Here is a 17,530-nt window from a genome sequence, read left to right as displayed (position 1 = left end):
CTGAGGAGACACGATATGGGGGGGCGCTTTGGAGACCAGTGCTTGGCAGCCCCCTCCCAAATGAATTATATTGGAAGAGAAATGAAACGCACGCTCCCAGCTGCACGCTTGGCTTGACATCACTTTATTCCCAGTTTGGAAGGGCAGGAAAGTAACCTAAATCTACATTTAAAGCCCAATTATAGAATTTGTGCTGTATTTATAGTGCCCGGAGCAGGCAGCAGAGGAATGCAGAGCTGTATAATTTGTGTGTTTACAAGTAGAGGAATTTATAGATGTACCGCCAGAGGATGGCTGGGATGCAGAACAATGTGTGATATAATTAGAAGCATCAGAGGCTGAGCCCAGGACCGGACCAGTTCATCTCCATGTCTGATATAGCGGAACATTCTCACAGGCCTCAATAAGTCACCTATTTCTCTTCCTGCCCAACAGCTACAACAAATAAAGATTCTGGTTCACTTGCAAAAGCAAATTCGGCATTATGTACCTGTCGTTATTTACACCCTGCCAGCCACAGTGTTGGTATTATGTACCTGACGGTATTTACAGCCTGCAAGTCACGGGGTCGGCATTATGTACCTGTCGGTATTTACACCCTGCCAGGCACGGTGTCGGAATTATGTACCGGTCGGTATTTACACCCTGCCAGCCACAGTGTCGGCATTATGTACCTGTCAGTATTTACACCCTGCCAGCCACAGTGTCGCATTATGTACCTGTCGGTATTTACACCCTGCCAGTCACGGTGTCGGCATTATGTACCTGTCGGTATTTACACAGTGCCAGCCAGAGTGTCAGCATTATGTACCTGTCGGTATTTACACCCTGCCAGCCACGGTGTCAGCATTATGTAATTGTCGGTATTTACACCCTGCCAGCCACGGTGTCGGCATTATGTACCTGTCGGTATTTACACCCTGCCAGCCACGGTGTCGGCATTATGTACCTGCCGGTATTTACACCCTGCCAGTCACGGTGTCGGCATTATGTACCTGTCGGTATTTACACCCTGCCAGCCACAGTGTCGCATTATGTACCTGTCGGTATTTACACCCTGCCAGCCACGGTGTCGGCATTATGTACCTGTCGGTATTTACACCCTGCCAGCCACAGTGTCGCATTATGTACCTGTCGGTATTTACACCCTGCCAGCCACAGTGTCGCATTATGTACCTGTCGGTATTTACACCCTGCCTGCCCACGGTGTTGGCATTATGTACCTGTCGGTATTTACACCCTGCCAGTCACGGTGTCTGCATTATGTACCTGTCGGTATTTACACCGTGCCAGCCACAGTGTCTGCATTATGTACCTGTCGGTATTTACACCCTGCCAGCCACGGTGTCGGCATTATGTACCTGTCGGTATTTACACCCTGCCAGTCACGGTGTCGGCATTATGTACCTGTCGGTATTTACAACCTGCCAGCCACGGTGTCGGCATTATGTAGCTGTCGGTATTTACACCCTGCCAGTCACGGTGTCGGCATTATGTACCTGTCGGTATTTACACCCTGCCAGCCACGGTGTCGGCATTATGTACCTGTCGGTGTTTACACCCTGCCATACACGGTGTCTGCATTATGTACCTGTCGGTATTTACACGCTGCCAGCCACGGTGTTTGGCATTATGTACCTGTCGGTATTTACACCCTGCCAGCCACGGTGTCGGCATTATGTACCTGTCGGTATTTACATCCTGCCAGCCACAGTGTTGGCATTATGTACAGTACCTGTCGGTGTTTACACCCTGCCATACACGGTGTCTGCATTATGTACCTGTCGGTATTTACACCCTGCCAGCGACGGTGTCGGCATTATGTACCTGTCGGTATTTACACCCTGCCAGCCACGGTGTCGGCATTATGTACCCTGTCGGTATTTACACCCTGCCAGCCACGGTGTCGGCATTATGTACCTGTCGTATTTACATCCTGCCAGCCACAGTGTTGGCATTATGTACAGTACCTGTCGGTGTTTACACCCTGCCATACACGGTGTCTGCATTATGTACCTGTCGGTATTTACACGCTGCCAGCCACAGTGTCGCATTATGTACCTGTCGGTATTTACACCCTGCCAGTCACGGTGTCGGCATTATGTACCTGTCAGTATTTACACCCTGCTAGTCACGGTGTCGGCATTATGTACCTGTCGGTATTTACACCCTGCCAGCCACGGTGTCTGCATTATGTACCTGTCGGTATTTACACTCTGCCAGCCACAGTGTCGGCATTATGTACCTGTCGGTATTTACACCCTGCCAGTCACAGTGTCGGCCAAGAAATTGCCGGTATTCAATTGTTGGTAAATCATTCTGAACACGCCGGGGGAAACATAAGACTTTCTACAGCAGGTACGGGCAGAGCAGTAGGAAGAGAGAAGTGGAAGAAGTCATAGAACTGAAGGGGGGAGGCCAGAGAATAACTTCCTAAAAAAATCAACTTCATTTCAAGCCCTCGGGTATTGCGCAATAGGTTTAATGTCCTTTTCCAGCACATACTTTGTAACGAACACAGAACCATAACAATAAACCCATTCCAATTACTAAATGTGACCCTAGAGATAAAGACTATTCAGAGATCTACTTTGTTTCATGATTAATTAAACACCTAGATGAGGGTCTGGCAAGGTAGAGATTTAGGAAGAAAATGTAAACGTTTAAATGAATAAAAGGGCTAATTTTGAAGGAGTGTGGTATAACACACCGACAGTCATTAGCCCAACGTCGAAATCCCAACTGCGGGGACTCGCAGCTCTTCCCTATTTTATTCTCCCTCTATGGGTGTCGTGGACCCCCACGAGGGAGAATAGCCACTGCCCGTCGGCTTTTAGCAGTCAGGATTCCGACGTTGGTGTAATGACTGTCGGAATCCCAACTGCCTGTCATCCAGCACCAATTTTGAAGTAGGTGGATCAAGAATGTGACATAACAGGAACACACCCATGTATGCCCACAGTCTCCCATTGGTCGATAAAAACATTGGGACTGTCCTGCTGAAATCGGGACTGTTGGGAGGTATGTATGCGCATGCTCAGGCCCCCACCATCGGGGACGAATCGGCCCCCATATGCATTGCATTCCCATAGCATTATGGGTTTTCAATGATCATTAGGGGTAAAATGACTAAAGGTTCTAAAAACAAAAAGAGATGATGTTGCCCAGTAGAAATAGTTGCTATGGGCAACATCACCTCTTTAATCACAAGACCAACCCTAGCAGCAGCAGCACAGAGGACACAGCTGCACTGTTCATCCCAGACAGTGAAAGGGAATGGTTACATGCTGCACACTATACACCTGCTCTCCCAGAATAACCCAGGATATTAATAAACTATTGGGAATTAATGACGGTATTAATAAACTTGTGTCTTCTCATCCTTTGAGGAATTATTGTATTTGTACGGCAGCTCTGATGAATCCATAGCATCTGCTTTGTGAATGGTAATCGCTGTGCTGCAGAGGCGTCATGTGGGACAGTGTAGTGAAACCCAAGCTGTGCACCGGGAAGAGGGGCTCATCTGTCTGAACTTGGATGCTTGTGCTGCACATCAATCCTATTGGCTTGAGCAGAAAGCTGCTCTCTTCAATTTAACAACATCATTGGGACATAGACTGAAAATACATGGGGCAGTGAGGTCATTTCATGCGGGTGTCCAAGTCCATTCCCTACACCTGTTTATTTTGGAACGCACAAGAAAAAAAAAAAAAGCTGCCAATATGGGCCAAAGCCGATCCAGCTCAGAACTGCAGAGGCTACAGTATCACAAGACATGAAGGAAGTTGGTGGGGAGTGGGCTGAGCGTTCCATCGCTATGTATGCTAGCAGGGACAGATGTGCGATAACTGTCCGTGCCATCCCAGTGCCCACACCTTGCAGGAGCTTGGTGCTGTCAGTAAAGATTGTAGAGTTAGGAGGCTGATAGAGTATTCACAGTATAATCCCTCAGCGCTTCTCAGAGAATGCATTGTTACCAACCACATGACATACACACGTCCGCAATGTGCGTATAATCTCCTATATATTTAGCCAGATCTGTCAATCACGGTGTATATAAGACTGGGCGGAGTTACACCCTCCACCCCCCTCCCAGCGTTATACACACAGTGATTGACAGGTAACTCCGCCCATATATGGGGGCAGTGCAGAGCAGACAGTACATAATGACTTGAGCCGAGTCAGCTGCTGGCAGGGATTGTCAATCTCAGGCGCCCAAGGCAGCCCCCTTGCCTCTCAGTACCTCAGCTAGCCGCCATCCACCTTCAGACACCAACTACTACTTCATGGGAGTTAGGGGCGGAGCTAGGGGATCAATCTGAGCCACCCAAGGCAGCCCCCCTCGCCGTTCAGGACCTCACCTTGCCGCTCTCCCATTCAGACACCCGTTTGAGCTACAGGGCTGCTGTGCTTCAATGGACTCGGAGTGGGCGGGGCTTCCTGGGACTTGGGGGTGGAGCTATGGGGATCAATCTGAGGCACCCAAGGCAGCCCCCCCCCCCCCCCCAGCCCAGTACCCCAACTAGCTACCCCCTCTTTCGGACACCCGGTGTGAACAACTAACTACACGGGCCTCTACTTGCTGGGAGGCTGGTGGTCTACATGACTGCTGTGCTTCAATGGACTCGGCAGGGGGCGGGGCTTTGTGGGACTTAGGGGCGGGGCTAAAGATGATTCAGCCAGGAGAGAAGAGATACTGCGTTTCCTGGGTCACCCAGCCAGACTTCACTGTTATTTTGAAGGTAAGAGTCATGTGTGTAAAATATAATATGTGAGGTGGGTTAGTTTGAGGGGGAGGGGGTAAGGGATCAGCCACAGAGTACGAGGGTTAGAATTAGGCTGCGGGGGTGGTTTGGAAGTGCATCAGTGTGATAGAGCGCAGCCTACACAATGAGGGAGTGCGTCAGTGTAATAGACCGCAGGCCGCACATTGAGGGAGCGCATCAGTGTAATAGAGCGCTGGCCACACGGTGAGGAAGCGCATCAGTGTGACAGAGTGCAGGCCGCATGTTAAGGGAGCGTGTCAGTGTAATAGAGCACACACCACACAGTGAGCGAGGGCAGCAACCCCGCATCCACTTTCGTAAACACCCCTGCACCTGCAACTCCACTACCCACAGCACACCCGCACACGCCCCTCCCACACCCACAGCATCCCCATACACACTTCCCTGCGGCAACCCTGCACCTGCCTCTCCCCCACCTGTGGTACTGATACACCAACGCACCCACACCTCCGCAACGCACTTGGTACCCCTGCACCCAGCCAAAACAACACCGCAACTGCCCATCAACACCTGCAGTACCCATGCACCCATCCCTTCACCACCCAGCCACAGCAGGGAATCCTCCATATAATACAAAACATATTTCATGCAATAAAGGCGTTCACAGGCTAAGGGGGCGCAGCCCCTTACGACGGTGTGAAGAGCGCCCGTAGGGCGCGATGAATCACCTAGTATAATAATATTCCCTGAAAACCCACCTCTTCAGGCAAGGCTATCATATTAAAGTACTGCACGCATAACCCTCTGATGCACTTATGTATTATATAGCTTCCCTTCTGGACGTGGTGGGACTGCTATGCTATTACTGGTGCCTGTCCTTGTGTTTCCCTCCTATGTCCTTATAGATTGTAAGCTTGCAGCAGGGCCCTCTAACCTCCAAGTCTGTCTGGTGTTACCCAGTTTGTTTTATCACTGTCTACTATTGTAAAGCGCAACAGAATCTGCTGCACTAAGTCACTGTAACGGAATCTGCTGCACTATGTAAGTCACTGTAACGGAATCTGCTGCGCTATATAAGACACTGTAACGGAATCTGCTGCGCTATATATCACTCTGTAACAGAATCTGCTGCGCTATATAAGACACTGTAACGGAATCTGCTGCGCTATATAAGACACTGTAACGGAATCTGCTGCACTATATAAGTCACTGTAACGGAATCTGCTGCGCTATATAAGACACTGTAACGGAATCTGCTGCGCTATATATCACTCTGTAACAGAATCTGCTGCGCTATATAAGACACTGTAACGGAATCTGCTGCGCTATATAAGTCACTGTAACGGAATCTGCTGCACTACAGTATATAAGACACTGTAACGGAATCTGCTGCGCTATATAAGACACTGTAACGGAATCTGCTGCGCTATATAAGTCACTGTAACGGAATCTGCTGCATTATATAAGACACTAACGGAATATGCTGCGCTATATAAGACACTGTAACAGAATCTGCTGCGCTATATAAGTCACTGTAACGGAATCTGCTGCACTATATAAGACACTGTAACGGAATCTGCTGCGCTATATAAGACACTGTAACGGAATCTGCTGCGCTATATAAGACACTAACGGAATCTGCTGCGCTATATAAGACGCTCTAACGGAATCTGCTGCGCTATATAAGACTCTGTAATGGAATCTGCTGCGCTATATAAGACACTGTAACGAGATCTGCTGCACTATATAAGACACTGTAACGGAATCTGCTGCGCTATATAAGTCACTGTAACGGAATCTGCTGCGCTATATAAGACGCTGTAACGGAATCTGCTGCGCTATATAAGACACTGTAACGGAATCTGCTGCGCTATATAAGACGCTGTAACGGAATCTGCTGCGCTATATAAGACACTGTAACGGAATCTGCTGCGCTATATAAGACACTGTAACGGAATCTGCTGCTCTATATAAGACACTGTAACGGAATCTGCTGCGCTATATAAGACACTAACGGAATCTGCTGCGCTATATAAGACACTGTAACGGAATCTGCTGCGCTATATAAGACACTGTAACGGAATCTGCTGCGCTATATAAGTCACTGTAACAGAATCTGCTGCGCTATATAAGACACTGTAACGGAATCTGCTGCGCTATATAGCACTCTGTAACAGAATCTGCTGCGCTATATAAGACACTGTAACGGAATCTGCTGCACTATATAAGACACTGTAACGGAATCTGCTGCTCTATATAAGACACTGTAACGGAATCTGCTGCGCTATATAAGACAATGTAACGGAATCTGCTGCGCTATATAAGACGCTCTAACGGAGTCTGCTGCGCTATATAAGACGCTGTAACGGAATCTGCTGCGCTATATAAGACGCTGTAACGGAATCTGCTGCGCTATATAAGACATTGTAAATAAATAAATAAAACAGGCTTTTTGGGTGGCCGTAGATATGAAGAATGAATTGAGTTCTCAGTGATGTCACTAGCTTCTAGTGATAGGGTAGACATTATTCTTTGTCAAATAACTGGTTTCAGTGACTGGACAGCCTTCATTGTCAGTGATTTTACTGGTTCCTAGTGAATGTATAGACTGCATTCTCAGTGATATCACCTGTTCCTAGTGAATGCACAGCCTTCATGGTCAATGATGTCACTGGTTCCTAGTGAATGGACAGCCTTCATGGTCAGTGATGTCACTGGTTCCTAGTGAATGGATGGGCAGAATTCTCAGTGACATCACCTGTTCTTAGTGAATGGACAGCCATCATGGTCAGTGATGTCACTGTGTCCTAGTGAATGGATAGACTACATTCTCAGTGATATTACCTGTTCCTAGTAAATGGACAGCCTTCATTGTCTGTGATGTCGCTGGTTCCTAGTGAATGGATGGGGCTGCATTCTGCTACATTCTCGGTGATATCACCTGTTCCTAGTGAATGGACGCCTTCATGGTCAGTGATGTCACTGCGTCGTAGTGACAGTAATGTCACTGGTTCCTAGTGAGAGGAAAGATTGTATTCTCAGTCATATCACTTGTTCCTAGTGAATGGATAGATTGTATTCTCAGTGATATTACTTGTCTCTAGTGGTTGGATAGTCTACATTCTCAGCATTGTCACTGGCTACTAATGGGCAGTGATACAACTGGTCTGTACAACTGTATGTGGAAAGGCTGCAATTCCTGTGAGGTAACTGGTTAGTAGTGTACCGATAGACCGCTGATGTCACTGGCTTCTAGGGAACTGATTGGCTACATCCTTAGGGTATGCATAGACATCCATTTGCGGACCATCGAATGATGTGGAACATGCAAGCATATGTAAGAGTGGTCTGAGGCACCCTTACATATGCGTGGATGTTCTGAAAGAAATGGGGGGGCAGCTGTCATCCGGGGTGATGTCAGCTGCCCGCCCCTGTCGGCCACGTCATGGCCTCATTAGCACATGAGAACGCCCTTAAAACGCTGGGTGTTCACATATGCTAATGATGCCGGCCACCAACCCACGCCCCTCTCCACTGCCTGTCCACAGTCCTTGGTGCGTGCACCCAGCGATCCATGTATTCGCAGTGGATGCACGCATGGGGACCGATGCGAACAAAACATCGGTCCCCGTGTGAACGAGCGGCAGTTGCACACGGACCTGAATAAGGTCATATATATATATATATATATATATATATATGTATATATCACACGGATGTAGCAATTATCACATGCAGGGACAGAGCAGAGGAAAAATACCCTGATGCTGTATCGCACACGTGCCGCCACCACCATGGACGCTACCGCAGCCGCCGCCACCCCACTTACCGTTGTTAAACTTATCACAAACATCAGTTATTGAACTTCAAAGATGCCACCTTCTATGAAAGTGGGTATGCACGAACGTGTACAAACAGCCGCGGGCACAATGCTGTCTTCCCCGACAGCATTGAGCAAAGTATCTCGGCAGAACGAGCCCGACATCACAAGCTGTCGGGCTCGTTCTGCCGAGAACGGCCGGAAAGTGACGAGCTGCCGGCTGCAGCTCGCCTCTTCCAGGCCGCAAGTCGCGGCCACGCCCCCTTCTCGCTCCCCAGCAGGCGGGACATTGAAACCCACCTGCATGTTCTCGGTCGACTGCCGTGACCCCCACATTAAATACCCCCCTAATAATGGAACTTTGTCCAGTATATTGTATGTGACAGCCCGTACTGTATACAAGTTGTTTAATGACTGCAGCCAGTTGTACGTACTGCACTGTATGTAATTTGCGATTGACAAGACAGCTGGGATGTGATCGGGACACGTGTGGGATTAGTATAATGGCAAGAATGTGGCTCTCTCCTTCACCCGTCCACTGCCATAAACCGGGGCAAATAAAAGCCAGAAATATATTTATGAGTTTTATCTGTGGTGTAAATGTAGAGACTGACGTTATCAGAATCCGAGTAACAAGGGGAAAAGTTCACTCTGTACGTTTCCCTGTAAATCTAATCCTATCTGTGCCTCGCTGACATAACACATTAACCTCAGACTGTTGTGTATTACACAGAATTGTTAAAGAACAAAATCAGCAACTTTATGTTTTATAAATCTGATAAAATAATGAGGTACTGGCTCCGGGCAGTGAGACTGGTTAATGCTGAACAGTGACTGCCCAATGCTGCCAATCAAAGGATTGGTGAGGGGGGGGGGGGGGGGGGGGGTAGGGGACTGGCATCAATATCCACTCAATAGTGACCAAATGCAATAATAATTTACTATTCAGAAGTGGCTTCTGTGACATTCCATTCACATTGATACCCATCCCGTCAATGATGTATAATATAAAGCCCCCATATATTATGCGAATTGGCCCTAATTCCGGTGGCTCGTACTGAGAAAGCGGGTGAAATCGTCCCGGATAGTATGTGTTTGACATTTGAGAGCTCTCAGCCAATCAGCAGCCGCCCATTAATTTAAACGGTTTTGACTTATCCTAATATATCCAGTGCAAACTAGAAGATGTTCTAGAAGTCCGTATGTTACAAGATGACACTGGACTGAATGGTGGGAGCGACGCTGCATTCCTAATAGCCGTCACTAATGGGCCCATTTATCGTTTAATATTTGCGGCTAATTCCCCCAAAACGTTTCCCGGGGCTTAGCCGCAAATATGAAGTATCCCACAAATGTGAGTAGAAGTGGATCCCTCCATTCCCGCACGCAGTTGCATCCCTCATAGATTTCTGTGGGGGATGCAATGCTGCCAGGTTTACCAATATCCGGAAGGCAAAGCATTCCAGACATCCCCCCCCACCCCACCCAGTTCCCCATTGTAGCCTGTGGGCTACTTTCTGCACCGCCGGCCGGACAGTGGCCGCTGTTCGGAGGTGCACCTGTCAGCTGGGGGTCAGTGATGGCCGTGCATACGCAGACCCCCTGGCACCCGGCAGAGCAGATCAGGACCCTCCTATCGGAGCCCTTGTCCCAGCGCCTGCTGGTTAATGCAGAACGCCAACAGAATTGCATATTGCAATGTGATCCTGGGCAGCAAGATCCCGTCCAGTATCACACGGATACACGATAAATGGCCAGAAGAAGAGGTGAATCTGAAATATACAATCAGTGGCTCATGACACGAACCCTGCACCAATTACAGGGGGTGCAAAAATTTGGGCACAGATTATCTGAAAATAAATTCTATTCTGACGCTTCACTTGCCTATTGTCAATCTTCCTTTGCTTATTTCCTTTTGGATAATACTGTAATACGTCTTGGGGAAAAAAATTATAATTAAAAAATAACTTTAAATAAAAAATAAAAAAAATTCCAAACCTTACCAATCTGCAACCGCATAAGAGATAAAGTGGAGAGAGATAAAAGGGGCCAATTCAGACGTGATCGCACGACCCACGAATGTGCCTTGGATGGCGATCAGATGGACACCTTGCGAATAATGTGCACGGCTAGCGAAGACTTTGCAGCTGTGCAAAAATGTCTACATCCATTTGTAAGATGGTCACCATGGAATGATTATTTTTTCACTGGTCACCATCGCAAGGGCTCCTAGTAGCCAGAGATGGCGGCTGATAGGAAATCAGCCTGGTCAAGGCTGGAGCTGACGTTACACACCCTGCCCTAACGGTCATTTTCCATGACACATCCCGCATATTTTCTGGCACACCTTCCCGGACACACCCACTACACTGCTGGTTACCACCCACAGGCTCCTACTTCCTGTCAGAAGGCTTTCATCATAGCAGTCGTTTCACGTACACGCATTGCAGCCAGGGCAGCCGAGAGGGGGGGGGGGGGGGGGCGGGTACTAATTACCCGGGCGTCTCACTGACAGCGTGAGAGCTCATGGTGGTGTAGGTAGCTCCTGTAGGTGTGTGCCGCCGCTGCTGCTGAGGTGGGGGGGGGGGGATTAACACCCCCTCGACTTTAGAGTGTTTTTTAACCCCCCTCTAAACATTTTGTGGGCGTGGCCTAATCACAGGATGTAGCCACGCCTCCCACTATTAGGCCACGCCCCAAAATGTTACCGGGGCACAATGGGTTGTTATCTTTCCACCTGCTGAAGGGTTAAGCGACCAAGATAATTGACCGTCAGAGCAGGAAAGCACATTGCATCTTTGTTATGCCCACGAACGTGGTCAAAAACGGCCATATTGTTAAAAAAATCTTTCTGTGTGTGGGCAGCTTAACTGTCATGATGCAGGCGGTAATTGAAAAATGACAGTTAGGGTTTTATTGGCTAGTACTCTATATGTAACAGGTTTAAGTAGTAAGGTAGCTGTGGTGTTAATCTACTGTACCTGGTTAATACACGGAAGCACCGCTGAATCAACAAATCAATGGACTCGGTCTCATCTCATCCCTATAATACCGCAATTTGCATCTCCTTCCAACAACAAGCAGAAACGCACGACACATTGGGGCAGATGTATTAAGCCTGGTGAAGAGATAAACTGGAGATAAATTGGAAGGAGATAACGCACCAGCCAATCAGATCCCAACTGTCATATTTCAAACACAGCTGATTGGCTGGTGCGTTAACTCTTCCAAGTTATCTCCACTTTATCTCCAGTTTATCTCTTCTCCAGGCTTAATACATCTGCCCCACTATGCTACGAGATTGAGAAATATGTTTTTGTGAGCGCTCAGCAATCTTGGATAAAGCTCTCCCCTGGCCCACATAATACTGTACAAATATTGTTGGGAATGTCAGTAATGCTTGTGTGTCCGGTAAATGTCAGTGATCACGTTTACGAGTGACAGGGTTCCTTGGCATCTGTCCTCTCTCTACACCGTTACACATTCCTGTGACATCTCGGCCGAGGAGTGCGACCCAAACGGTTAAAGGATGCGGTGAGTCATAGGGGGATTTTAGTGGGGCTGAACGTTTCCAGGTGAGGATTTGGAACACACAGACAAGTAACGCTAAGGAAAAGGCTGAGACTGCTGCTATTTTAAAGAGAACAATATGGCCATTTTCTTAGTCGAAACAAGCAGAGCTTTTCATTATATCGATAAAATAAAAACAGACGGCGTAGAGGAGGGGGCCGGTTGGCTTCGGCAAGTGATTTTAGGACCATACAAGCTACATAAACTCCCCGATGAGTCATGAATTTAGTTTCATTTCAAATTACAACAGATTCAGGTGCTAGTCGTATTTTATCGTCGCTAACGATCCAAGAAAGCATCCGTAAAGATAGCGCAGACGTCAGCAGGTGAAATGTAAGCAGCGCGGATATTTTTTCTAACTAGAGCAAAACAAAATTTAAATGATTTGAAATAAAAATTGCTTCTCGTAAGCTGGAATTAAAGTTGTAGTGTGGAATAAAGTGCAAATACAGAGGCAGTTGTAAATGTTTTTTAAATTTTTTTTATTTTTTATAAAACTTGATGAAAACGGATCCAAAATCCAGAGATAAAGACCGGTACCCGGCACTATTTGGGTAACTTTGTTACATTTATTTGAAATGTTCTAAAAAAAAAAGTTTTAGAACGCTCACAGTTTCCATATTTTTATTAAAACTTCCACCTTAATAACCTGACAATATAATAAGGATATGGCGGAAATTGCTAAAGATTTTAAAAAAAGTTAAAGTTGGTAAAAAAAAACTGAAAAATAATGTCAACTTCAGCGTTAGGAAATTAATTAATTTATTCACAGTTTCTTATATGGCGCACACATATTCCGCAGGGCTTTACAGAGAATAGTTGAACATTCAAATTAGTCCCTGTCCATGCAAGTACGGGTAGTAAATATACAAACTCCGCACAGTTAGGGCCACACAGAAGATCTTAAGTCAGGAAAATACTAGAACGATCTCTGCCAGATACGCCGTTTTCTGTCAAATTGGAATGACATATCAGCCCAAAGTTGAAAAGATCTTAAAATGTTTTTAATAGAAAAACACACAGTGGGGGAAACGTAATAGGGTGAGAGAATCAGAAAGTGAGAGACTTGGTAAGAAATCTCCAGTTATTTAAAGCGGCAATCATTTACACTGCAAAATCAAACTGGTTTTGCAGTGTAAATAATTGTCGCTTTAAAAAAAAAAAAAAACCTGGAGATTTCTTACCAAATCTCTCACTTTGCGGCCGTTTCACTAATTGCAACTGATAGGCCTTAACCATAAGTGCTACCTCTACATTTTATAGGACCCTTCTGGACTTCACCTAATTGGACAAAGTCTTTTCCTTCAACAAGATAAAGACCCAAACCCTACGTCCGCGCTATGTCAGCACTGCCTTCGAGGCAAAGAACAAGGCGGCTACAAATCATGGACTGGGCCGCACAATATTGACTCACTCCCCATACAGCTGGATTGGAATATTCTGGACAGAAGGGTGAATCAAAAAGCGGCACACAGGTGAAACACATTAGTGGGAAGAACTTCCAGAACAATATTTCGTTCCCACTTTTGTAAGAAATGTAGAAAGAATTCCACATGGATCACGGACAGTTATATCTGCAAGAGGAGCATGCATGGTTGAAGACCGCAGCATCCGCAGGTTGGACGGGGGGCACACACAGGCTGCGCTGCTGTCTGCTATACTCTGCAGAGAGCAGCGGCGGCAGCGGAGGAGGTGAATGGATGCCTGTGTGCTGCATCCATTCACCTCCCGGACGACGGCTGGGGGGGTGCACGGGGGCTGGGGGTAGCCCAGCAGCTTACCTTGGTGCTGGGCTGCCCCCAGCACGACGATCGGTGTATCCGGTGGGGATCACTGCGGTCCCGGCTCTTGGAGATGATGTCATCTCCAAGCGCCGCCTCAGTCTACACTGCGTTTGGGCACCGCAGTGTAAATGGGGTAAATCCCGGATCCGACCCGGCTTGGATCCTTCTTCCAAATGCCGGGTCGGATCTGGGATTTTTGGTGTAATAGGGGTATTAGCAGCAGGTAAATTACCAGGACTAATCTATCCCCCGGGGTTAATCAATGATTCACAATAGCCGTCATTACTGGGGATTTTTCTTCATCTGCCTGGAGGTAGGTGGAGCAGAATCCCCGATAAGCGACGTTATAAGCCACGTTATAAACCACGATCACGACAAAACGTGTTTTTACATGAAGACGTTTTTTTTTCCATGGAGTCAAAGACTTCAATTGGATTGCCTGATAAAACCAGTGGGCAAATAATCGTGGAAAAGCATTTTTTTCCCCTGAAAAATGTATCAGCCACAATTGAAGTCCTACACAACACATTTGTAGGCAAGCGGCTCAATCAGAGGTGATGTCACTCAGGTGCCAACAGGGAGGGGAAATTCTGGTATTATCTGCAGATATATGCAACCAAGATCTCTGTAATATCTGATTATTATGTAGTTATTTCTCACTCAGTGTGCAACTGGGATACAAAATGTTTTTTCCTAGCCACAATTGAAGTCCTATAGGATCTATTTACTGAGCCTTTGAGAGTGATAAAGTGGACAAATATAAAACACCAGTCATGCAGCCCCTAACTGCCACAGCAAAGACCAGGTTTGAAAAATGGCAGTTGGGGTCTGATTGGCTGGTACTTTAACGCTCTTCAAGGCTTATAAAATATATATATTTTAGGATAGGGAGCAGATCCAGTAAACCCTAAAGCCCCGTAACACACTGGGTAATAAAATAAGCGATATTCTTCATTATATCAGCCAATAGGGCAGATGTATGAAGCCTTAACAAGAGATAAATACAAGGGTGATAAGGAGAGATAAACATCCAGCCAATCAGCTCCTTACTGACTTTTTTCAAACACAGCCTGTAACATGGCAGTTAGCAGGTGATTGGCTGGACGTTTATCTCTCCTTATCACCCTTGGACTTATCTCTTGTTAAAGCTTAATACATCTGCCCCAATGTGTACACACCTGGCAAAGGGTGATGCTTGCTCCCGCAGGTCGTTAACGATCCGCTGCTTCGTATGTGCAGACGAGGAAGCAGATCGTAAATGAGGGGCATCCTGCAGAATGCAGCATGCCCTGCCCCCCAGCCCCCCCCCAACGCCGTAGTTTGTCGTCTGCATCAACAAATGTGTATGCACTACCATGCCTGGTCCCGGGGCCGCCGATATCGTCGACTGTGGGTATCCTCATGTGTGTACTGACCTTAGGGGCATCTTAATGCTTAAAGAATGAGATGAATGTACGATAACAGAAAGTGGTGTCATTCCGACCATTAAATTGTACAATATTATTATTCTCATTTTTCCTGCAAGATTACTGTCCGACTCATTCACCCTGCAGCAGATGCTCGGGATTGCTGGCAATGGCTGTGCTTACATCTGGACACAAGCTCACATATCTTACCATATATGCAGTTGGCTACGGCTTAGATCTGTTTCCATGGTTTCAGCAGTGAGATTCTTAAGGTTACGTCAAAGATTTATGTGTCAGGTAATGTTTTATGGCTGTCATGAGTCTGCCTAGAGTAAGTGTATATCTCACGCACCTGTCCTCCTGTGGGGATTGCTGGGCCCGGATTCTGGAAAGGAGCCGTCCATCGTGAGCCGGCCACTGGATGATGCAAGTGATGGATGCCAACCCGCTGCAGGTTTTCCCCCGAGCCCTGGCGCACTGGATGAATGGAGATGGGCGCCATCGAGGCTCATTTCATACTTGGCGTCCTGGGCCCTTTTCTTCTCTTTCTTTAACATACTGACTAAAATATCTGGTTTGTCAATAGATAATGAAAACTCTTCTCAATTACAGGTTGGTTATCCCTTATCCGTATATCCCATATCCGAAATATTCAGAGAACTGTAGGTTTGCAGAATAATTTTTATATTTACCTCATCCTCCGGTGTTCACGGCGGCCAATGGAATCCTCTTCATTGGCATCCCCGGTCCCAAGGACCGAAGCACCCGCGCAACCAGCGGCGTAACTATAGCACCGCAGCCCCCGCCACCGCGCGGGGGGGGGCGCTGTGCATGTGGGGGCGCCGGGGGTTGCGGTGCTATAGTTAAACCCCCCCCTCAATCCCCCGCAGACTTACCTATCGCGCTGGTCCCGGCGGCTCCGTTCTTCTGCTGAGGACCACCACAAAATGGCCGCCCCCATATAGCACATAGTTCTCTGAAACTGTCTGCTGTACGGGGGCGGCCATTTTCTGGTGGTCCTCAGCAGAAGAACGGAGCCGCCGGGACCAGCGCGATAGGTAAGGCTGTGGGGGATTGAGGGGGGGTTTGCATGGGTGGCGGGGTAGGGGTGCTTGGCGGGGCAGCGACGGGGGGGTGGGGGGGGGGGGGCGCCCAAAACGTAGCTACGCCACTGCATCCTTAGGAATGGGTATGCTGCTGAAGAGGATTCCGATGGCCGCCGTGAAGGCCAGGGGACACCATGGGCACCATTGGGGCACCGCCGGGGGACCATTGGGGCACCGCCGGGGGACCATTGGGGCACCGCCGGGGGACCAGGTAAGTATGAAAAAAAAAAAATCCGCAAAAATCCCTTATCCAAAATGCTTGTGGTACCGAGCATATCAGATAAGGGATACTCAACCTATAACCAAACTGAGGTAATTTATATTAACAGGAACATAGTAACATGGATCTAAACACAGTGGGCTCCGCCATTTTGAGGCCTAAACTAAAGTTTAAGGACCAAATGCATTAGGGTGTGCGAATCAGAAAGTGAGATATTTTGGAAGTGTTTTCCAATGTTTTTAAAGCGGCAATAAATTATACTGCAAAACAAGGTTTATTTTGCCCTGTCATTTATTGCCGCTGTAAGAAAACGGGAAAGCAAACTCTCTCTCAAAATCTGATTCTCACCTCCTATTACATTTGGCCTCATGACTATGAAACGCCAACCTCCTTGGAGCATGAGGCATGGGGTGGAATCACTGGTCATTGGGGAATTGAGTTGAATCCATTTTAGCTGCTGAGGCACTGCGGGTCTGATTTCGATGCATCTGCATCAAAGGCAGTAGTCATATCTGTGACTATGCAAATGCTGCAAAAAAAAAAAGCAAGTACTGAGGCGTCCCCGTCTGTTAACTCAGAAAAACAGCTTGGTGCGTCTTTACACCCCACAGTGAGTGGTGCCAACAAAACTTGCACTAGCCATTGCCGATTATTATTAATACTACGTATAGCCTCCTATGTAAGCAAGCTCACAAAACAGACCGAATGTCCCGAAAGTCAGAATACTGGGATGTTCCGACAAAACAGATCCGACTTGTTTGAAAGTTGAATCTGTTTTGTTGGAATCCACGTAAGAGGTGGTGTCTGCTATTTCCCCCCAGATTGAATACCCCCTGATATCTGTAGGTACAAGTAGCTGTGGATCAGGGGTGGGTAATAAGGTCACCTCCAGTCTTG

General features: G+C 47.4%; 1 protein-coding gene across 2 annotated transcripts in view; it reads right to left on the bottom strand.

Moving 5' to 3' along the window:
- KIF6 (kinesin family member 6) overlaps positions 1–17,530 on the bottom strand; it is a 253,176-nt gene that overhangs the window by 123,266 nt on the left and 112,380 nt on the right. For both annotated transcript variants that reach the window (XR_014471556.1, XM_083175408.1), the window contains exon 13: positions 15,660–15,878. Coding sequence is in view for 1 of the 2 variants with exons in the window: in XM_083175408.1 (XP_083031534.1) it covers positions 15,660–15,878 (219 nt within the window). In the remaining variant the exon portion in view is untranslated. The remainder of the gene's footprint in view (positions 1–15,659; positions 15,879–17,530) is intronic.

The sequence above is a fragment of the Crinia signifera genome, chromosome 3, assembly GCF_055691185.1.
Source record: "Crinia signifera chromosome 3, ASM5569118v1, whole genome shotgun sequence".
NCBI lineage: Eukaryota > Metazoa > Chordata > Amphibia > Anura > Myobatrachidae > Crinia > Crinia signifera.
This window is presented reverse-complemented; position numbering and strand designations above follow the sequence as displayed.